General features: G+C 38.5%; 1 protein-coding gene across 1 annotated transcript in view; it reads left to right on the forward strand.

Moving 5' to 3' along the window:
• The window catches only part of LOC306900317 (neural-cadherin), a 182,499-nt gene that overhangs the window by 138,928 nt on the left and 19,152 nt on the right, over positions 1-24,419 (forward strand). The window contains exons 23-28 of the mRNA XM_079467146.1: positions 7,315-7,529; positions 18,812-18,939; positions 19,898-20,025; positions 20,415-20,538; positions 21,953-22,133; positions 22,540-22,706. Coding sequence (XP_079323272.1) covers positions 7,315-7,529; positions 18,812-18,939; positions 19,898-20,025; positions 20,415-20,538; positions 21,953-22,133; positions 22,540-22,706 — 943 coding nt within the window. The remainder of the gene's footprint in view (positions 1-7,314; positions 7,530-18,811; positions 18,940-19,897; positions 20,026-20,414; positions 20,539-21,952; positions 22,134-22,539; positions 22,707-24,419) is intronic.

A 24,419-nucleotide genomic window follows, 5' to 3' on the forward strand; every position in this document is an offset into this window, starting at 1 on the left:
AAGAACTAGCATTTTTGGGTAAACTATCCCTTTACCCATTGCAACTATATATAAAGAGAGAGAGATCAGTAAGCAATGAAATGGCCTAGACTTTCATTGTCAGTCTGCACTATGCAATATGTTCCTGAGCATTTGCAACAACTAAACAAAGTGCCTAGTGATGCATTAGGTAGAGAACCTCTAATGAAAACCGCAGTGCATCTGTACTTAGTTTCACTCTCACTTCTTTATTACTCTCGCACGCTCTCGCTCTCTTTGAGTATATAGATAGACAAATGATCAAGTGATTATTCCACAAGACTCAAGCCACTTCTTATAAATCTAATCCTATCACTTCTGAGGTTTTTCACAAATATGAAGGAGAGAGAGAGTATTTTTCCTCTGTTATTCAATTATCCAGTCCTGGCGATGATATTGATTTCCTTCCCTGAATAACAATACTGAGTGACTGGGATTGGAAGGGTTTGGAGAAGCAGCAAGATTGCCATAATTGTTAGGTGAGGAATTTTTTCCGGAAGAGAAGTGAAATCCTGGCACCCATAAGTTAATAACACATGCTCTAAAGCAGGTGATCCATGTCTTCGTTCGAACTTTTTAAAAGCATTCAAGGTTTTGTTTCTAAGCAGCAAGCTGCGTGCCTGATGGTTTTGAAGATACAGTTTCTGAAAAGGATGCTGAAATGTCCTGTTGTTTAATAAAGATAAACTGACATGATTGTACTATTTCATATCTGATTAAGGAACGTGGTGCTTGAAGTTTGGTTAGAGATGCCGAATTCAGTTGTGTATAATTGTTGGATAGGGAATGTATATTGACTCTACTAACATGATCACTAATGCCATGATCAATACTAAAAGAGTGATAGCAGGTCTTCTCATCAGCTAAACAACCACTTAAAGCAAACAAGGAATTTCAGGACTTTATAAAAGCACACAGTCGCAAGTTTTTGTTTTTATTGTTAGTAAATATAGTGTTTTGAATGTCTCCATTGGCCCATAAAGAGTGCACATAACCCAATAGTCAGGACTAAAGTTAAAGAAAACAAGTTTTTGAAAGAATACTGGAAAGTGATTAGCAAACTTGAGTAAAATATGTACTGTATTCATTGTAAATAAATATGGAAACATCTATGCTTTTGTGAGATTTTTTGTTTACGCCATTAACATAATTCCGGCTCCGTTCTACACAGATTTAGGAGATCAATACAATCTAGGGCTGTCAGATTTAAAGTTATTCTACTACTGAATGCTTAGAAGTGATTTATAAATCTCGGTGTTTTCTGTGTAGGGATTGAAATAGATCCGAATCGACAGAGCAGCTGCCGTACGGATGCTTCTAATGATATCTGAGATGTGCTTGCAGATGTGAGATGACTTCTAATCGACGCTTTTGATATGGGGAATTTTTTCCTCCCACATGCGAATTAAAAATGCAGAGCAATGAACGTATCGTAAATATCAGCCTGACATCTTCCAAATGGGGCCATTTAAGAAAAACTAATTCCACATTTGCCTATTGTATAATTTATGTGTTGACAGTTTACCTCAGTCAGCCTCCCACCTATCAAGACCACACTACTGCCCCATCACACACACACACACTAACCCTCGTGTTGAACAAAAATGTCAGCGTTCTTCAGACGCAACTCTCTTCTGGTTCTGATTCAGAATATCATGAGGGTACATGAGTAAACAATGAAAGAATTTATTTTTTTTGTCTGAACTACGTCTTCAAAACAGCTTTGAAAAACCCTACAGTGAATGCTTTGCAGCAGGGTAGTGATTCCCTAATTTCTCTGAAATTTTGCAAATTTCCATCTGCAATTTGGGGTTAAGCACCCCATTCTGTCCAGACTTTTAAACAGCCCATTTTAATCAACTTACAAAATATTGAGAAATTCATTTAGCTCTCAGTGGTTTAATTAAAAGAAGCAAGTAAAGCTGTGGATTTCTGAGCGGTCAGATGTACCGAGCATGTAATGTGGTGAACTGATGCTGTGAGCCGGAGCGCTTTATGCCCCAAACTCTCCACTAATCCTAATAATGTCAGAAGGCAACAACTTTAATGTTGCATCTGTGTTACGTCAACCTTCTGGTCGTCTGCAGACAGAATATACAGATTTATTTTCAAGAGGATTAATTTGTAAGTGCTGATATGGAATGGTTTATCTAATGTATACATTAATATCATTAATATTCAAATTAGGAATATCATTGAAATGAGTGTTTATATGAACATTGGCCCCTTTTGTGTGGATTGCTCCATATACAATGTTTGGTTGTTTTTTGGTCAAGGTATAATTGTGTTTTAAAGGGCCCGTGTTTAAAATTTACTGGCATCTAGTGTTGTGGTTGTAAGTTGCAACCAATGGCTCACTCCACCCCTTTCGAAGCACTACAGTGGCTGACATGGGTCTAAGATGCCGGCACGTTTTTGCTTCTTTGCCACAGGAGATGACGTTTTTAGGAAACTCACTCTGTTGGACAGTTTGTCCGTTTAGGGCTACTGTAGAAACAACATGGGGAGTCCCATGTAAGATGACCCGGAGTGTATGTAGATCGTAATAGCTAATTCTAAGGTAATAAAAATGCTTCATTATACACCTCTGAAGACATGTTATATTGCATTTCTTTCAATAGATCCTCCAAAAAAATACACATTGGACCTTTAATTGTTCTGCCTGTTATGTATTGTGTACTTAATAATAATCTATATATGAATAAGGTAAACTTTTTTAGGTAGGTAATATAGATTTGAAAATGTAGGTGTCGTTTGTATATCAAACCATGTTGTGATACGTGGTTGATGTCAGGCACATTTACTCAAAGGCTATAAAGCCCTATTAGAATAATACCACAAAAAATAGAAATACTGCAACTCCTTTTAAAGTACTACAAAAATGTTTCATTTGTAAATTATAGACAGATTTGCAGGCACAGTAAAGATTTAGCGAAAACTGGTTTTAAAAAGTAAAGTCTGCAGCTTATTATGTACAGATGATATGATGTAAAACCAGACTCATTTGTGGCTAATTAAGCAGCAGCCTTATTAGTTGATCAGCATCACTTAACAAGTAATCAGCACTTTTTAGTTAGAGCAACTAGATTTTCTGTGCTGCAATGTACAGCATCTGTACAATTTAAAAACAAGTCCATACTGAAGTATTAACATTCGCTCAAGGGAGTTGTGTTATCTTCGTGTATATTGTGGGTTGGTGACCTGCTTTCTAAATACGTGTATGCCTATTGTATTTAGAATGTATCTTGATTCCAGGAGCAGTAGTGACACTAGTTGATATAGCCCAGTGCTCAGTGCTAGCATAACTTTATTTTTTATTGACGTACAAACATGCTTTAAATTTCATCACAGCGCTTCCAGCAACACCCCCACGGAGGGCTAGAGCTCAAGATTAAAGAACTTCGTCTAGATGCTGAGGAAGATTAATGGTGGGATTTGGAAATGGAGGGCAAAGGGGAGATTATTTTGGGTAACCAATGGATTCCTTATGCTGGTTATGTAGGCAGGAAATGAGCAAAGAGGAAAACGGGGTGAAATGGGCCAAAGGGAGTAAGAGGATTGTGTTCACTCATCATGACTGATATTAAGGCCAGGATTCACTCGAGGAGATTAATTGGTTTGGTTTAGTTCAATAAGCAGAACAGAGCTTAGTCTTTTTTTACTATAATGGAAGACGTGTTTCTCTTTTAAAGCAGTTTACCGTCTCTTCCACATTTTTTTAATTTCACTGACATACTGATAAGTCTGACATTGATACCGTTGCATTTTAATGCAAGGATGGAGTCCAGTTTTTTTCTGATTTGGCAAAAGAGTCTGACTGGCTTTCTTGTTATTTTTGTGCTATTTAGCATGGTGGCGCACAAACATCTTTCCCTTTGAAATGCGTGATCAGCAAACTCCTTTGTTTAATCTTTCCTCTTATTGGCTTTGATTTTCCCTTTTGGTTCAGCTCATTTATTGATCCTGTCACATTATTTTATCTCAGCTTTGAATCGCCCACTCTGAGCACTCCCCCGTCCGTCCATTCGCCCCGATGTGAAAAAAGTTCAATCTTGAATCCAAACCAACATCAGATAGCAGAGCTTTGTGTGTTTGTCTCAGCATAAATAGGAGTCAGTTGACATCTTCTAGTGAGTTTTTATGAAACTTTATTTTAAAAGGGTATCGTTACCCCGACGGACTTACTTTATTGTATCGATTTGGGAGCTTGAAGTGGTGTCTTCATGCAACCAGATTGGCTCCTCATTTTTGCTGGATTTGTGTCTTGGGGAACATTAGTCACACCAGGCTAGAAATTTGTCCAAATCCAACTCACTGTGAGTCTGACATTAATCAATGGACCAACATTAGAAATGCAATAACTGTGGTATGATCATGGTAAATCTTCTCTGCTGTGGGCATTATTCTTCCATCTTTCACATGCATTACTCTTAGAGCACTTGATGGATGATATGAACACGACTAGAAAGCACACTATCTGAAATCATTCAACAGATTTCTTTCTTAGCTTTGTTGTGCTTTGTAGATCCATTCTCATAAGATAAGTCACTGCTTTGTTCTTTTATTTAGTAATCTTTTTAGTTTATTTCCTTTGATTATACTGAATACAGATGTCCTAAAAAACAGACGATTTTAGTCTTTGGTGGCCTCGGCCTCTAAACTTAATTTGAGAATGTATTTACAATATTTTAAAATGAACTAATCCAAACTTGTTAATGTGAATATGCTGGAACAGTGAGCTTTTGGATGAAAGCTAGAGCAATGAGGCGTGTGTCTAAAAGCTGCAGAAACAGTGCCAGACACATACAGATCACATAAAGCTATCACGTATTTTAGATGAATTAATCACAGATTTTTTTAAAGATGTCTTTACTCTATTGCTTTGTTTAAAAATGCTTTGTTTAATCCTCCTGCGCCTGCATGGACATTTTGGCTGTGTTCATGCAAACAGCATAACATTTGCAAAAGGCTTTTTATGCTTTCATAAATGTTTTTAACTAGATACACAAAATTGTTATGATCTGGCTTGATTCTGACTCAAAAGTCAAGCCTTTATGGACCTAAGCTGAATCTGCTGAAAAAATATTACTGCATCAAAACGAGTGTTCAATATCCAAGACTGTAATATTAAAATGTCAAAAATGTGTGTCACATTTAGTAGATGGAAAATAGTTAGAATAATTCATTTGTTTTTTAATAATACAACCGTGTCACCATGTTAACAAACTGGAATTTTAACTTGAAAGGAGTCACGATTCTAATGATACGAACTGGCTGGCAAAAACAAATCTACATATATTTATGGGTTTTTGGACAATTTGGACATTTTGGACCTGACCTAAGTGTGAGTTTCAAAATTGATGCACAAGAGTTAAATCATTGTTGTGAAAGACAACAGCCTGTATTTTGATTATTATTACTACAAACACATCCTGCCTCGTTGATCTCATCTCCACTTGTCTTCTGCCATGTCATGTTGTTTTAGTAAACATGGCCATCGCTTTGATAGGAACACAATGCAATTGGAGTCAGTGTCAGTGCGTTATTCAACTATTAAATGCCCTGATCTTACAGTATCTTACGCTCCTGTCAAATATGCACAGATTCCTTCAACCCATGTCAATTATTTTTATTATCAGCCAGTTAGAACTGCAACTACAAGTGAGAAGGTGAGAGTAGAGAAAGAGACTGAAGTGACAGACACGAGGAAAGAAGGACAGCAGTAGACATGCATTTTCAGAGACTGCGATTTTCCAAAAAGTTAGTGAGGCAAGGGATCTGAGGGCACTGCAGTGCTTTGGTGGCAATTTGTCATTGATGTTTTTGCACAGATGATGCGGTTGGTGGGCAGAATCAACAGGTGGGACTGATCTGCCAGAAAGCACAATAAATGAGCTGTTGATTAGTGTTTGAGTCACGCCAGAATGTATGCATATGAGTGTATCTTTCATAAGGACATTTGTGGAGGCAATGAGAGAACATAAGCCTATTAAAGGAATTTGTGCTTTTTTGTAGACTTACATTTTGCCCTCTTTTAAAAAACTGAAATTACCTCAGATTATAAATGTAACGCTATAGAATTAAAGTTTAATTCATTTGAATTGTTTTTCAGTTCCGGTTTTAAGTAAACAACATAATTCATAATATGTAACATTCATCATATATTTCATTTTTGGTGATGCTTAAAGCGTAATATATGTTTTATATATAATTTACAGTATATATTGTTTTTGTGACTAATATACAGTGTCAAAGATGCTGTCTGACCTAGGAAACGGATGTTTTATCCTTTATTTAAACACATTATTATTAAAGATTGAGTAAAGATTTTGTATGCATGCTGTTAGTTTGAGTACGTGGAAAGTAAACTAAAGCTCAACTTCTGGAAGAATTTAGGGATGCAAAAACACATTACAATTCATGCACAAGCGTATTGAGTCAATTCTCAGGAGAGTGACTGTAATGAAAAACAAGAGAGGACCAACTAAATATTAATAACTGATAACATTGTAGTCAGCATATGCTCTATTTCCTGGGCGCTTGTGTTCATGCATTTTTCGCATATTGAAAGAATGTTCCATTATATTATATAGCAGTCACCCTCAATAGGCGGTCCAGATCCGGACATTTGCTTTGTTGCATTTAAAACTTTTGACTATTCTGGTTGTTTAAATTGAGCCGCGCGTCTTCACAATGGAGAATCACATCACACGTGCTCTCAAGAACATTTATGTAATTGATCTTTTGCCACTACATCCGCTATTATCTTTATTTAGCGCCAAACGCGCTTCATGTTATCCTTTTTCGCTCCTTCTGAACCATTGTCCCTACCTCCGTTTGGAAGAAAGTATAAAGATCGGACCTATTGGAACTTTTATTGAATACCCCTGTTATAAAGCTTTTAGACAAATAGTTTAGTCAATTAAATACTTTACTGAACAGTAATATTTTTTGGTTTTGTTTATATTTTAATAGTTTAATCAAAGCTTTACGATCAAATATTGTGCAAATGTCCCCTTGGAAAATGACTTTTGTCCATTTCTGTATGTTTTCAGATTTTCAGATTTTCACCATCAGTGTTGAAATGACTTAAAAAAGAAATCTTTGACTGTTTCAGTGTTTAAATGTGAGCTGTACATATCAGTGTTTTTCTGAGATAAGAGTGTCCATCTACAGCATCATCCTGTTTTGGTCTACATGGACTTGAGTCTAGGTCAATCCTGTACAATGTGTCCTAAAACTAAAACTCATATCCTTTTTAATTTGTGCTTTTGATTTCCTCTGTGTGCACTATAGATGCCAGTGCCCAGCTCAGTTTGAGGGACCCGAGTGCCAGCAGACAAAACACAGTTTCCATGGCAACGGCTATGCTTGGTTTCCCCCCATAAGGCCATGCTTCGAAAGCCACCTCTCACTAGAGTTCATCACAGAGGTGGCAGATGGCTTGCTGCTCTATAGTGGACCTGTCTCCCAGCTTCAACCGTGGGAGCCGGAAGACTTCATGGCTATAGGTAACCTGCACACTGCACTCACTTTCAGCAGAGCTGAGGTTAAGAGACGAGATAGCATTGAGATTACTGGCATTAAGGCAAAACAATTTTTCACTGTCTACATCATCGTTCTTTTATATCAGAATTCGAAACCACTGCCATATCCCCCATCTCCCGGTGGGGAAAGAAATAGTGAACAGGGCATGAAAAAAAGGTTATAATATGTTTATTTTAGACAGAAAGAGATGAAGATAATCCTTTGCGTCTATCCAGTAGGATTTAGTGTTTCTAATAAAAAAGTTTTACTGCTGTAACATTTTCTTTCTCGGGGGAGATCTGCTATCATCTAACAGCCTAAACAGTGCGAAAGATAAAAATACCACATTATTTCTGTTTGTTTGCCTATGCGTGTCATAAATTCAGCAGCATTGCGTCGCCGGCGGCTTGTGTGTGCAGCACTATTAGCTCATTAGGGGTTAACGAAGACACTCATTATATCAGTAAAGGCTTATTTGTCATTCATCTGGGAGAATAATTACAATGGGGTATACACATTTAGAGCTTTAATGAACTCACAGATCTGCCTACGTGCCAAGCATAGTTTTCATAGAAGGGCATTCTTCTGTTGATCGGTTTGCTGGTGTGTTTGTAAATGCACACGAGGCCATGCGCAAGCTCAGTCGGTGCAGGGCTAAAGAGCGCAATGAGAAAACTAGAGCAGGATGAATGGCGAGAGGAGATGGCAGGGAGCGAGTGGATTTGAGGTGAGCGAGAGAGAGAGCAGCAGGGAGTGAAAGATGAAGATTAAGTGAAGTGTGCAACTGTGGACAGAGTTTTAAGGCAGCACTGGCTACAAAGAGCGGAGAAGTGGTAAAGATCCGTCTGAGCTTCGGTTTCAGGTCAGCATATGGATACGGGGGATAGTCTTAGGGAGAGAGCGGTGAAGTGAGGTGAGGGAGGTCTACCGAGGACATGCGGCAAACAGAGAGACGGTGCCTAGAAGGCAGATGAAAATGCTTTGTAAAGCTGCTTACAGAAGGAGCGTATTAAAGCTACGTTAAGGCTGTTTCATAAAGTAAAGTATACACGCTAATTATGTCGCCCTCTAGGACGCCTTGTTTTAGGCAAACTCGAAGGCATATCCTGTTTGGAGAAGGCAATCCCAGAATGCATTGCAATGAGCCCAGTGGGAAAATGTATACATTAAATGAATGGTAAAGACTACATGTTGTATTTTACTATTTAAAAAGTATTGATAGAAAATAGAAATTTCTCTATTGCTCTAGTAGTTTAGCAACATTGTGTGGCATTCAGTAATAGTGCATATGCTGAACCAAATAGGGCCCAAATTATATGGACTGGATTGGAATGTGTTATGGAATTATGAAATCATTTAGAGAAAATGTAGCCACTGAAAAAATTAAGGGACCATTTTAAAATCTGGTTTTAAAAGGTACTATTTCTTGTTATGTGTTTAGGTAAATTTATCATTTTGTTTAATTCTGGGAACGTGTAACAATATTTCTTCCAAATTACAAATACAAATATTGTTTCTATATGCATTTATTTGCAGAAAATGAAAACTGGAGAAACAGGTAAAAATTGCAGAAAAGATGCTCTTCAAATATTGAAAAGAAAACACGTTCATATTCACTTTTAGGCAATACAACAGTAATATTTGTACGTGAAAAGTTCAGAATTATATCTTATGTGATAACCGCGATTTTTATCACAGTTTTCATGTGTCTTGATGTCACTCCTAATACTCTTCCACAATACATCTAGACATGCTGATAAATGAAAATTTGGAAGGGTCTCATATTTTTTTCCGCTGCAGTTTTTAGATAAAATACATCTGAAAGGCAATTTTACAGCACAAATACTGCTCTTTTAATAAAATGCAATTATGAATCAATTCTGACACCGGTATGTAGTAAAAGCATACTTATCCAAAATAGTTAGTAGTTATATATTCATGTTGTTTAACATCTTGTCTGTTGCACCAGATTCACCTTCCAAAAACACAGATTTCTCCACCTCCAAATCCCAGTTTAAGGTTTCATAACGGTTTAGATGCTGCCTAAGAAAGCCTCTGCCCTCGATGGAAGTAGTCAAGGAGGCTCACTGGATTTTGTCTAGTAGCTCAAGTCTAGTAGAGAGATTGTGTGAGGCAGGAGAAACAGATCAAATAGATAAAAGCAGCGAACATTTGAAGGAACCTCTGAGAAGTAACAGTGAGTGGCGCAGCTCTGAAATGAAAAAATGGAGAGAAAGGTTCACGTCTGGGTGAGAGACAGAGATGGAGTCTTAACGCCAAGGTGGAACGGAGGAAGAAAGCGAGTGATGAATAATGATGAATGACAGTGTGGTGGACAGCGGAACAAGTGTAGCCACAGTGTGTGTCTGTACACCTCGCTCTTTCTAGTCCTCCACGGCTTCACTCTATCAGACCTTATTACTTACTGCTGTTCTTCACCATGGCCTATTAAACCTTATCATTGGCCTGCTGCCTGCCAGTTTTACGCCTCTGCTCTCCTTATTAAAGGCACTCATGACACTGCTACTATTATGCTGTTGCTGTAGCGTACACACATCCAGGGGCTCTCCCACTCACTCGAGTATTTTAGATCGATGCTTCACCAGCACCCTGTGCAATAAACTGTGTGTGTTTGTATTTGTGTGAGGTGTTTATGGGGATGCATTATGAAGCAGTGGGTGGGCTGGAAAGCAACTTTTGCGACGAATCCAAGGTTAAACACGAGAATTTATTTGACTTTGCTTGGTCTGAGGTGAGCCAAACTTTTCTGCCGGATTTATGTACTTTTCCTAAGTAATATTTTGTGGCCCGTTGTGATCTGAATTCTCACTCCTGATGTCTGGAAAATGAAATATATATTTTTTGCTTTCAAATTGAATTTGTGAATAACAGTAGACGTAAACTTTCCCCTTTCAAGCCACAGGTCTTAAGGCATGTATTTAATTTCGCCCAAGGTGATCCGCACATCAGTAGAAGTGCTTGAGGCCTATCAGCGCACATTATAAAACTTGCGTGCTTTGGGTCTCATCAAGCGTAGCGTTCTCACCTGGCATCAGTATGAAAGACCATCCCTTTGCGTTCATCTCCTGCAACACTTCCCACTCTTATAAACCCACTTTTACTTATCACAGGCAGAATTATTTTTCTCTCCACACCCTTTGACCTCTTTTTCAATTAATTTTCATTGATGGAAATGAGCAGGGATACGTGCATGAAGATTTCATGTCACATGGGTCTTATTGGCGGTTACAGTCTCCTTTCAAGGTTAGACAAAGATTTGAGAGGGCGAGCATGTCGAATCAATAGACAAATTAGACTGACAAATCTAATTTGGTTGATTACGGACACTTGTTGAATGGTAAGAAGCCTCATGGGGTCATTTAACTATGACTGAATACACTTTCAGCCATAAATGATGAACTGAGATTGAAAAACAGACCTTTTGTGGTGGGAAGGCATTGATTACATTTTAGTCTTTCAGAAATGTAAAGCTGATATTGATGCCTGTAGTTCAGATGTCACACTCTTAACACTGGTATGAGGACATTTTACGTCATATTTATTCATTTAAGCAGACTTTTTATCTAAAGCTGGTTCTTCTTTTGATTTCCTTTAACTAAAGGAGTTTGAAAAAATTATTCTGATACCCTTAGGAAAAATACTCTGAAGCTGGATGATGTATATAATTTCTTTAGTTTTTTGACTCCGTATCTGAGAGAAATCATGATATGTGATAAAAGAGTATTTATAAAGAGAGTGATCAAATTATTTATAAATATATTGTAAAATATGGAATATGTGACGTATGTTCTAGCATGTTTTCATTATTATTCAATTTACTATTTCAAAATTCAAGTGCTATCGTGCAACAGATGCGGTGCTGTGTTTTTAATAATGTTAACAAATTCACACCAACAGAACTTGCAAGACTTTGCAGTTTGAATATGAACGTGAGCTTTAGCACACACACACACACACACACACACACACACACACACACACAGGAGGAGAGTCTGGCAGATGAAAGTAAGCAGATAAAGTTTCACGTTCATTGTCGCTGAACCCTTCATCCCAGTTAGCCAGACTCATCAACACCTCTCAAATTTCCCTTTTAACATACACTATTTCCACCCATTTCCCGACACTAAGGTGGTGTTTCGGGGTCTTTTTGTTGTCCCCCCTCCTGTTTGTTCATTTGGGACTCACATAACAGCCAATTCTTCTGCTTAAAAGAGGAAATGCATTTGAGGGGGATTTGAGGAGAAGGAGGGGGTCGGCTTTCTTCATCTTTCCCCCCGCTGACAGAGGGATTAATGTGCGGTGATGTCGCATGGAGGCCTGTATGAATTAGGGATGAGAAGAGGGAAGCAAAGGCGACTCCCCTTTGACCGCCGACGGATGGTTTCTGAGAGCAAAAACATGTTGGAGCCCAATTACACATACACACTGTGTTCCTCCATCTATACAACATTTACATATGTAACACAAAGACTGCTTGGCAGAGGTCCAAATGCAATGCCCTACTGTGTGACAAAACCATGTGAGAAGGGCAAATAAGATCGCTTTACTTCTTTACTCAACTTCTTCCTCGCTGTCTCTCTTTCCTCATCTTCATTTCTATGTGTGTGGGAAAGTTGCAATAATCACAGTTTCTCTTTGTCTTTCTTACAGAGACACCCCCATCGCTAGCCCCATCTCAAATCAATACCAACCGCTGACTGGTACCAGTCACATTTTCCAGCTTTCGTTTTCTCTCCTTCCTCATTCATAAAGCCTATTAAATCTGCACTCCACCTAAAATGTCATGTCAGCCCAAGAAGACATTGTCTTGCTCTCGGTTGACAGTGTCTCATGTCTAGGAACAGGATTGGTGACAGTATCTGTGTAGGGGAGCAGTGCTTTATTCTCATGGGCTTCCCTCTGAAAAGTATGGAGGGATTATTGGGTCAGATTGTAAACTGAAAATCTAAAACTAAAAGTCTTAATCTAAAACTAAAAGTCTTAAACCAAAACTAAAAGTCTAAATTTAAATGAATTTGGTATTTAGGATTGGGTATTTTGTATTTAGGATTGGGCATTTTGTATTTAGGATTGGGCATTTAATCATTTAGCCATTTAGGATAGAGGATTTGGGGATTTAGGATTGGGAATTTGAGGATTGAGTATTGGCCATTTAATCGTTTAGGCATTTAGGTTTTTAAGGATTTAGGATTGGGCATTTGAGGATTGAGGAGTGTATGCAAATTAGGAGGCGTGGCCCGAATACTGGAGGCTGGGTTTGAAATGGCTTTTGTGCAGAGGCACTTTATGGACGCTAGAGGGAGCTCCCAGTGCTAAGGAGCACAGTGTAATGTAACCAAACAGAGCGAGTGAGTGGCTGGAGCGAGGACTGTGTGATAGCTTCAATTTAATGACAGCGTTTTATGGACGCTGTGGACATGTGTGGCCTCAAACACAGAGTCACCAGTGAAACGAGTGCTATCGGTCTGACGACGAGAAAGCAGCAGGTAAGATGCTAACATTAGCTACTAGTTATGTTAGCTGATATTGCTAACATGCTTTAGTAGGGTATTATTATATTGGGACACGTTGTTTTGTTTTTTAAACTGCGGTTAACCTCTCAGACAGTAGTAGATACACTCCTTTCACATTGCCAGTAGATGTGCTTGTTGCTATATAGCGTATATATATATCATACAGATTGTGAGGGAAAAGAAATTAGGCTTGTTCGACTTGAACCGGCACTGCACACTGCAAGACCGATCGGTTTATGACATCGAAGCACCGCGAGAGCGATTCAAAAGCATAAGGATCGTGTCAGCGTCTACTCTCTAATCGCTCTCGTGGTACTTTGATGTCATATATATATGTATACATATATAATTGTGTGTGTTAACTGCCGTCCAAGTGTGCTGATCTGCATCCTTTGTATTTCGTGCGGTTGTTACAATATTATCTTGTAACCATCACAGCTAACACTGCAGTTCAGTCAGTGTTGTGCCACTCACCTGAAGGAACTAGAGGGGACTGTTGAACCGTTAAGGCCATGTTTCAGTAACTTATCTTAAAACAATATACAACCCACCCACTGACTTGTCATCCTTCTTGCAGATAGAGATGTTTCACCTGGACATGGAGGACCACTTTGTGTCACAGCCAAAGCTATGGCTCATTCTGCAAAAACTGGATCAATAGACACCCCTGGACTCAAGACTTTTTCACTCACTAAGACACAAAGTCACTTAATTCTCAATATTGTAGTTTATTTTCTCCTAGTTTTTTATTATATGACCTATAATTACATGGTTTTATTTTGTTTGTTATATCTTTAAATTACTTTTCTGTTCTTCCTGTAATTGTTGTTGTGGTGCCCCATAGAAAATGAATAAATTCTTTATAATCTTATCTTGACTAGAAACTAACACTTTATCTTTTTTTGGTATAATACAAGTCGTGTAGTAAAGCAATATACAGGCATGTTACAGTAAATGAATCTCAATTAAGGACTTCCATTTTTATTAATAATGGTCTGTGTCCTTATATGCATTTTGTCAGGAAAGGACTACGAGGAGAAGGGTCATTTGTAAGTTACTTCCGGTCTGTTAGGGGGGTTGAATTACTGTAGTCGTAGTTGTGCTGTATCTTGAACATGCCCTGGTTCTCCTTACAATAATCTTGACAATACATCCACAGTTTCACAATAAATTCGAACACCAGTGTCACGTTGCTCTGTGCTTGGTTGAGGTAGAAGGGCAAAGTCTGCTTCAGTAAGCTGCCTTGGAAGCTCAATCTCTGGAATCTCAAGATGAGTGTCCACCCCTGCTGCACTTGGTCCACTCCAGTCAGTCCCATATTCTTCACTGACCCGTTGATGAGCAAAATGGCTATTTAAAAAATTAAACAGTACAAATAAAAGCCAAGAATCAGAGTGTAAATGCAAGCTTATGAGTTGCAACAATGCATTCCAGTGACAACTTAAGAATCATTCAACTACAGGAACATTCTCTAATGTAATATTTTTTCAACAGGGAAAACATTATTGTTGACATTGAAATATCTCTAATCTTGGTAACAGCGTAACCACAGCTAGTGTTGTGTTGAGGCAAAAAAAATTTTTTTAAATTCAAATTTATAAAAAGAGATGTATTTATTCTTGCAAGAATAGGCCCAGTCGCCACACAGCAGTTACCCTGTGGAGTGAGTGGATGTGTAGCAGAGATATTTGCAGGGGAGACATATTGCTGGCAGTTCGGATGCTGTGGTTGTTCCATCCCTGGACAAAGTCTAGATGGGACTGTATACAAAACACGTAGCCTATTACATGATTTTAAATTTTAAGTAATATAACATGGCTTGCTTTGGTTGAATTCCAATGTAGAATGCGGCCTGTTAGACCGCTGCAAAGATAACTGACCGTTGCCAAGAAAAATAATAGCCTTGCTATGGACGCAGTTCTGTTTAGCTGAAGCAATAGAATAGTTTTTAAATCAATAAATTTATTTTTAAATCATTATTTTGTGTCAAAGTAATGATTTATTTGGTAGCCATGTAATAAGCTTACATAACATCGGCTCTATTAGCGCTCGCCATTGTGTGACTCGCACGCGGTTCCGATCCGATCATCATATTTAACTGTTACGTTAACTTGAATTTGACAGGAAAAATACACATTGCACTTAATATTTTTCTAACATTAACGTAACTTACCTTGAACAGCATGGTGGGCGCGTGTCGTGGTTGCGTTTAGACCGAACACTTGCGGTGTTGGTAAAATGGACAAGCTGTTGGTCGAGGAAGAAGCCTCTCCACCGTTACTGGAATCCTTTTCTTTGTCCGAAACGTCCAGCGCCCATCTCAACAAAGATGCTAGCTCTGGCTTTGCCATTGTTAATATGGCAGCCAACGTGGATCGCAGAGCACGACAACTTTAACTTTGAAGAGGACGCTCTGCCACTGTGCTCCTTAGCACTGGGAGCTCCCTCTAGCGTCCATAAAGTGCCTCTGCGCAAAAGCCATTTCAAACCCAGCCTCCAGTATTCGGGCCACGCCTCCTAATTTGCATACACTCCTCAATCCTCAAATGCCCAATCCTAAATCCTCAAACCTAAATGCCTAAACGATTAAATGGCCAATACTCAATCCTCAAATTCCCAATCCTAAATCCCCAAATCCTCTATCCTAAATGGCTAAATGATTAAATGCCCAATCCTAAATACAAAATGCCCAATCCTAAATACAAAATACCCAATCCTAAATACCAAATTCATTTAAATTTAGACTTTTAGTTTTGGTTTAAGACTTTTAGTTTTAGATTAAGACTTTTAGTTTTAGATTTTCAGTTTACAATCTGACCCAGTAATCCCTCCATAGAAAAGGGCTCCTCATCCCAGATTACAACAGCCCTGTTCCTCACCCAGCATGTTCGGTGTTATCTCCTTCTCAACACTTTGGTCCCACCGGGAGTCTGCCTAGAGACAACTTGAGTGAAATGGGATGAGAAAGAATTCAGTGAGACCGTCAGAAACAGCCTAGATAGAAACAGTTGAACAAACTTGTGCTTATTCAACTCAGCCGTGTAAATCCTGACGTGAGGTTTCACGTCGACGTTGAACAAGAGAATCCTCCAGCCTGTAAGGGTTGATTGCTTCTGCTACACGAAGCCTATGCTATTTTACATCCTGCCTGTGTAACTGATCTCAGACAAAACATCACAGACAGGAGTCATGCTTTTTGACAACAAATACATTTATTTTTTATCAATAATTATGTATAATATAAGAATGTAATTGCTGTAGTTCAGATACAATTTTAAACTTTGAAAATGTTACTGTTTATTGAAATAAAAACTTTGACCTAACAATTTTTGGAAAGTAGTATGAGTTTAAAGTTTAAGGCACTATAATTATAAACAAAAAGTAAAATAATATATATAATATAATATAGCAACATAAAAAATAAACAAATAAATAATAAAATGACAAAAAGCATATAACATAATAGCTAAAAATGTAAATACAATTAACATAAAGCCAAAAAAGCTCATTAAAAACATTAATTAAAAATTATATTAATATTATTAGCACGAAGATTGTGATATTGATTTCTAGGGAACACTCATTCTGATAAAAAACATACCTAGAATAAATTGCAAGTCTCTTTGAATAAAGCATTTATCAAATGCATATGGTGGAAGTGTAAGAGCGTAATGCATTTTCATGTATTCTGAACCATTTTCGAACATTTCAATGGCCATCAGGGAAAGGAAAACAGAATAATTTGAAAGGCTACACGACTCACAAGAAAATAATTGTTCTCCAAAAAGTGCAGCATAAAATGACAATCATAATATTTTTTAATTTTTGTCCTGGAATACACGGAATCACATTTCCTTTATTTCAAATACATGCTTTTGAATTAAATGTTATTCAAGATTTTTATTTTTGTCACATATGTACAGTATATAGAGAATATAAACCAGCAGTGACATGTAGGTCAGGTCAGCTCCTTTAAATGAAAGCTGAGCATTAGCCGCCTATATCATTCAGGTGTGCCTTGGTCAACATACTCAAACTCATAAAAATAGCTACCGTGCAGCAAATTACCTAGCAATTTTATTAAATAGTCCTTCTCAGCCATTATTTCCATCAGAGCTCCATTTGCGCTCATTCTCAGCCTGCGCTAACCCAACTCCCCAATGCACAACCGTGAGTCCCCCAGCACTCGTGAGCTGCTTGAATGGGTTAAAAACACAGGAGGGTGATGGAACACGTTCAGCAGAAGTTAGTGCGTTCGGTGAGATGAGCTGTGAGGGAAATATTAGAGAGTTGACGTGACAGCGAGAATACAGCACAGATGGACGACATAAATCAGCCGGTTTTAATGACGGTATGAGGGAATTAGCCAGGACGGACTGTCTGGAGAGTCAATCATTTGATTTGTGCTAATGAAGGGGGAACATGTGTTTTGAAAAGCTTGTGGTTTGCGATAACTTCATTGCAGTTTAGTTTACCCCCATAGAGAACCTGACGAAAGTTCTCTGCTTTCGACAGATGGTGAGCGCTGGACAGTGCAAGACCAGCAAACTCAGAGAAAGGAAATCGAAAAACAGCATCAAAGACCAGTAAAAGGTTGTGTGATATTATCATAAGGAAACAACAAGGGAGTTAGAAACGAAGACATATTTGAGTGGGAGATTGTTGAGATTAGAAAGATTAAAGCATAAAAACATCATTAAAAGAAATTGGTACTTTAAATATGGAGGCTGTAACCTTACAGTAAAAAGAGCCTATTGCCTATTTGTTTACTCTATAATGTTCATAGAGATTAGCCTGAATAGCTTGATTTAAGCTATTTGGCCATTGATGTCAGCTTGTTCGCCTGATGTGAAATATGGTCTTTTGACATTCAAGTACATGAAAGCTACTTGTGACAGAAAAACTGCTGGATGTGGACAAACTTGCTTTAAAGGGAATTGGTGAAACAGAGAATAACAGAAAATGTACATCTACTATAGTGCTAGTACTTAAAACATCAGTTGGCATATTTAACATGAATGCAAATAAATGTGAAATGAGTTGAAGTTTCCCCCCTCATGCTCAGAATGGCTGTCAGACTATACAAAGCTTAAGGGAGTCTGTAGGGCTTCATTAATTTTTAATTTGCCAATCGACTAACTCAGACAAAGGAGAGCTTTCCATAATATGTTTATTCTATTATGCCCAAGAATAATATAATCGTATTGCAGTGTGTTCTGGAGCAATATCTACTTCCCTGATCCTGTAAAACAAAATGGCAGTGTATGGGAATTTTAGAGATTAAAAATCGTTCTCTGTGGTGCAGTGACCTATATAATACTTCCGATGAAGAGATGTTAAAGACACTTTCAGCTAAATTGAAATGATCTCATTAATGCACCTGAATGTCGTTCGCCTTCTTTATATGACTTTCTTCTGTTAAACACAAAATAAGATATTTTGAGAAATGTCTCAGTGGTTTTGTGTCCATACACTTGAAGTCAATGGATAACGAAGTTATTTGCTCACCAATGTTCTTCAAATATCTTTTTTTATGTGTTCTGCAGAAAAAAGTATTAGGTTTGGAATGACATGACACTGAGCAAATGGTGAAATAATTTATATTTTTGAGGGAACTATCCCTTTAAGCATTATGCAATGTTGTGTCTTTATAATTGCATATGTCCCTGATGTAACTGTTTACCTATCTACTCTTTCTTCTTTCTCTATCTGTCTCTGTCTTCCTCATTCAGAACTGATCGATGGCACCCCCACCCTGAAAATCAACCACGGCTCGGGTACGTTGGTCCTGCAGTTGCCGGGCAACGTGAACGTAGCTGACAGACGGTGGCACCGGCTGGACGTGAGGAGCAACAGCAAAGTAAGTGTTCACCGATAGCAAGAGACTGCCTGCCAAGCTCAACCCCTCAAACCCGATCGAGGAGAGACCCTTCCTTCTCTGGCTGTTCTCCGTTTGCTTTCTCCAAACAGACCTCATCACTTCTGTAGACTAGTTCGGAGTAACGTGGAGGTTTGGTGGAAACCATCCTCAAGCTTTCAGAGGTTTTACTCTATTGCAGCCTTAATCCCAAACTTCCCTGGCTCTTTGGTCTTTGTATTGCAGTCACCCCTGCTGTTATGAAATAGGGAAATCTAAATTGACTGTTTTTTATAATGCCTATTGTTCAATAAAACCATGGTACGCACATCTTGCTGAGCACAAAGGGAACATTGCAGGTTGGAGATTTTAGCCATTTGATGTGTTTTGTTTAATAATAACACCCCTCAAGCTGAAGTCTTCAATGGAAAGGGAAGGAAAGGTTGCAGGGAGTCTAAACATTGCAAATTTATTTCACGGCCAGTTTCACTGGAGGAAGAGTGCTTGACAAAACAATGATGTAGTAGCAAAGCAAATGTAAAATCTACTAAAAAGAAAAAAGCTAGCAAGTTAAGTGCATACCAATTGGGGGTCCGTGTGAAGTTGTTAGACGCATTTTATAAAAACCTGCATGCATACTGTATATTTGTATAAAAGTGCCTAAAATGTTTGGTTCAGTTTTTATGTTTTATGTGCATTTATCTGCCTCAATGTGTGTGTGTGTTTATGTATGGATGAATCTATATCAAATATAGGATGGGATAATATGGGATCATATGGAAGCCTAGTGCGTAACGATATGAACCTCTAGGCAAAAGTCTGCTGGTTTTATCTCAACAAGCAACAGTGCTTGAGCCACTTCATAGTTGCTTCATGGTCACCATCCTTTTACTTCTATAATTCAACGTTTAATAGTGGGCATTGCATGCATTTAATCATTTGTTTTGTTCTTTCTAAATAGGAGGTGCGTTTTACACTTGACCGTTGTGCAGGGGCCACAATAATGGAGATGGAGGGTGTAGGCAGCTGGCTAACCACTGAAGACCACACTTCTTGTGAAGTCACCGGTGTCACGCCAAATATGGACAGGTAAAATACTTGCCTTCCTTTGAATTTCTCTGTTTGCACAAACTCACATTTGTATAAAGCTGAATTAGTTAAATTCTAAAGAAATGTTACTATCATCATGTACAGTAGAATAACAGAAAGCAGCAGTCGATAAAACAATCATTGCTTTCCTCATTCTCACTTCATTACCAATTCATTTGTGAGCTATACAAGATGTGTTGTCAGTTTTGAACTCAATATGTATTGAAAGGTCTATTATTACACAGAGGTTTTGGTTAAAAGGATCAAATCGGCAGCGTAGTTAATCTATAGAGGAAAATTACCTCTCCAAAGCACACAGCTTATTAACATCTGAAACAGTAGACAGGTAAATTTGACTTGTGTCATGATCTGTTATGTTGTGCTTTCAGGCATCTGAACGTCACTCAGGTGCTTCAGCTTGGAGGAGTGAATGAGAACCTGCCGTATATCTATCCACAGCTCCAACACAAGCACTTCACAGGCTGCATCCGAAACCTCGTCGTGGACAGCAAGGTGGGAACGTCCATCCTCAGACAAATCCCCTGAAAACAATGAGTGAAAGAGACTAATCGAGAAAGACGTTTATATTTGTAGGCAGTAAACAAGCAAATATGTTTATGTCCCAGCATTAATGCATTTCAGTTTTTTCCCTGTTGACGTTTTTTCACAAGTTGGCTGTAATAAAACAAGCCGCAACCTGTATCACATTCCAAGGTTGTCATGTTAAGGTTTGTTAAAGTGGGTGACTGTATGCTGCTTATTGTGACACCTTGACACAGTTTAAGGCTCTTGACTGTAAAACACTTGACCGGTGGCCACCAGACACAAAGAGAAAGTGAATAAGCATTCACTTAGGGCACTGGGGCATGAATGGGGCTTTACTGGGCTGTGGAAGGACGAGGAAGTAAAGAATAATTTCAATTTTTGCCTTTTCCCAACAAGTTTCTAGCTTTTGCATGTGCCCTGTTATACTCATGTTCATTCAATCCCTGGCCTGTGAGAATTCTAAAAGGTCTTTTTGGTGGCAAAATGTTGGCATCCTAATGCAATATAACAATGATCAACAGTTTCATTACAGTTCAGTGGATTAACAATTCCCTTTTGCTTACCTAGCTGTGACTGTATTTTGCATTTATATTTATATTTGTCAGTGTCGGATTAATCGGATTAGTTTCCTTTGCTGAAACCACGTCATACACACATTTACTGTAGAAGTAATGGGGATGAATAAATGGAAAACATCAGATAAAAAAATTACGTGATCTAATTGGGTCCGTTGCTTTTCTAGTAGTTAGTAGTTAGTTTAGTATTTTATGGCCTCAAGGTTTCCACATTCTCATAAAAAAGAACGCTGGAGGCCTGTTTTTTTAAGTGGCATAGTTATATTCATTACGACAGGCTAGATATAAAATGAATACACAAATGCAAGATAAAAAGTGCTTTTCATTTCTTCACCTCTCAAGGCCATTTAGTTTGTGTGTGTTTTTTGTGTATATTTCTTTGATTCCTATCTGTTATTTTGTTCTTTCTGCCCTGTTGCGCTCTGTGTTTTCGCCTGTCTTCCGACAATGTGAAGCACATTGCTGTATATACCTGGAAGAAACACGCATCCCCTGTGACTGGATTGTGATTGGATATCATGGGGAGAGGCTTGGATTTTGTGATTTCAAACACCATTGTTTGTTTGTTTTTTAAGTTATATTTTTGGGATTTCCTACCTTTATTTGGATAGGACAGTCGAGATTTTGACTTGGGTCACCAGAGGCACAGTTGCACCATATGTCTCAGCGCTGCCTACGAGCCTATCGGCTCCAACTTAAATCGTTATTTTATTGCATGTTAAAAGTTCAACGCGGAAGGTGTAATGCAATGATCTTAATACAAGATGTGCTCTTTATTTCAAACGTTCTGTCTCTCTCTCTCTCAGTTTTATGACCTAGGTTCCCCAGCAGACTGCTTTGGCAGCACTCCGGGATGTCTCATGACAGACAGTAGCTGTGTGAATATGGGCTTTCCATCCTGCGGGACCAGAGGCCGCTGCCACGGCGAGTGGGGTTCCTTCAGCTGTCAGTGTATTCCTGGGTACAGCGGGCATCAGTGTGAAAAGGGTAATTACAATTTCCAAACTTTTAAAGTCATTCAGTGTTATTTTCAAATGTGGGAGGTGAGAGCGACTGTGCGTTTGAAGATAAAGAAGATAAATCAATGCTATAAAGAATGATTGAATGGGTTCGGAAACAACCATTGTGCGCGTGTGTGTGAATATTAAGGCACGACTTTTCTGTAGGCCGATGAATTGCTGTGTGTAGGAGGGAAAGCGTTTAGCATCCAGGCAGGATTTTCACGCGCAGTGAATCTTGGCACAAATCATATTCCGAAGTGTTATGAATTTGTAGCGCTTCTTTATGTAACATAACCGGAACAACCAGTAATATTCTCACAGTGCCTTTTTCCATGTTTACCCATCTTTTTTAAGAGCACTATCTGAAGAACACATTTGTGTGTGTTTGATAGAGGTTCCAGAGTATTCTTTCGACGGAAGGAGTCATGTGCACTTTCAGCTGGCTTTCACGCTCCCCGCCAGGCACACACAGGTTCAGGTTCTTGTTCGAACCCGAAAACACAGCAGCTCTATTCTCGCCCTGCTGTCCAAAGAACAGAATGAATACATCAAGCTGGAGGTTAGTGCCTTCGAAATATCTCTCCCTTTTCCTTTCTCATGCTTTTACAAGAATTTCTTTTCTGCACAAGACCTATTATTAATGTTTCTATTAAGTGAAAATCTTTTCCCCTCCCTGCATCACAGAAGTGGCATTTAAGTGATTGACAACGAACACCCTGCCAAGCGATGTTTTCTCAACATTTCTTCAATGTCTCCTCTCTGTTCCCACCAATAAGCGCCCATGAAATGTCCTTACAGGGAACGAGCGGCGCCGACTGGCAGCGTATAAAGATTATTTGTTCTTGATGTGCTCTGAAATAGCAGCCCATCTGCCAGACCCCGCAAACGTTGTTGCAACAGCAGTGCAATGTAAGAATTTGAATGGAGCAGCAAGTTTGTCTTTAATCATAGAGGCATTAGTATGCGTTTCCCGATACGTCTGATACGCTTGCAGAAAGAATGCCGTCTGGCCCCTCACTCCAAGGCTGTCTGATTTTGTAAGGTTTTTTCTCCAACACCTGCTTTAAGATGATGCGTTCAGATTGCTGATTGCTGCTTTGTTTCTCTGCTCCCTGTTTTACATTCTCTCTCTCTCATGTAAATTTCGCTTGATTTATCTGCAGCGTGAATTAGAAGTGTCTTTGAGACGGGTTTGAAGACATTTTATATCCCCTAAAGTGGCAGACTAAAGATTTCATTACCTGCTTATATTGCGATGCTTGCGAGGCGTCGCAGCGGTGCAGCAGCCGATGCTGCTTTTGTGCCACATGCTAAGGATTAAATCTTAATCTCCTGCTGTGTTCCTCTCAATTACCTTAGCAATAATGCTAATTGATGTGATGCGCCAATACCTATTTAGCATCGCCTGTTGTGTCTGATTATGATGCATCATCTTAATGACACTTTACCAACAAGGTGTTCGTGTCAAAAACAGCAACAAATATTTTTGGTTTGATGACCATTCAGTTTTGTCTCGGGGAAAATATGTAACTGCTGGATAAAGTGTAATCTTTTTATTGTTTCAGTACTAATTCAGATCCACAACTTGTATATGTATATATAATGTATATAACTGATTTTGGAAAATAAGCCCATGGTGTTTTCAGATTGTCTATGCTGATTTTGAAAAAAGCTAAATGGATTTAATCACTAAAAATTCTAGGGTTAGCTAAAACTAGCCAATTACTCACTTTCCTCGACCTGACCTTTAAGAACATTTCGGTTCAAATGTACCCTCATTAAATAGTTGACCCTTGCCTGAATGCTAATATTGCCTTGTTTTGCTCTTATTGCGTTATTGTTTTTATTTGTCTTGTTTAGAAAATGTTTCAAATAAAGAATTTTAGTCTGAAGGAAAACATGGTAACACTTTATTTAAAGATGGGATAACACACTTAGTTTCTTTCCAATCTCAAATTAATCTTGAGTACCTATACGGTAGTATTGCTTATGTTGTATTTTCGAAGAGTATTTAGTTTGATCAAATTTATAAAAGAGAGATACACTTGTACGATTATTTGCGGAAAAAGGTGAGCTACTGGAGGTAGACGGAACAACAGCATGATCACACAATACATCCCTTCGTGTTGTTTAAATTATGCACGTACGCACCGATTGCCAACAAAACACAGACATATGACTTTGTTTGACTTATCGTGTGCAGTTCATGTCTGGCGTCTTTTAGCACTTGGACCCCGCCATCTATCAGTTTCAAACGATCTCCAAATCCAGC

This window comes from Barbatula barbatula (genome assembly GCF_947034865.1).
Source record: "Barbatula barbatula genome assembly, chromosome: 1".
Classification (NCBI taxonomy): Eukaryota; Metazoa; Chordata; class Actinopteri; order Cypriniformes; family Nemacheilidae; genus Barbatula; species Barbatula barbatula.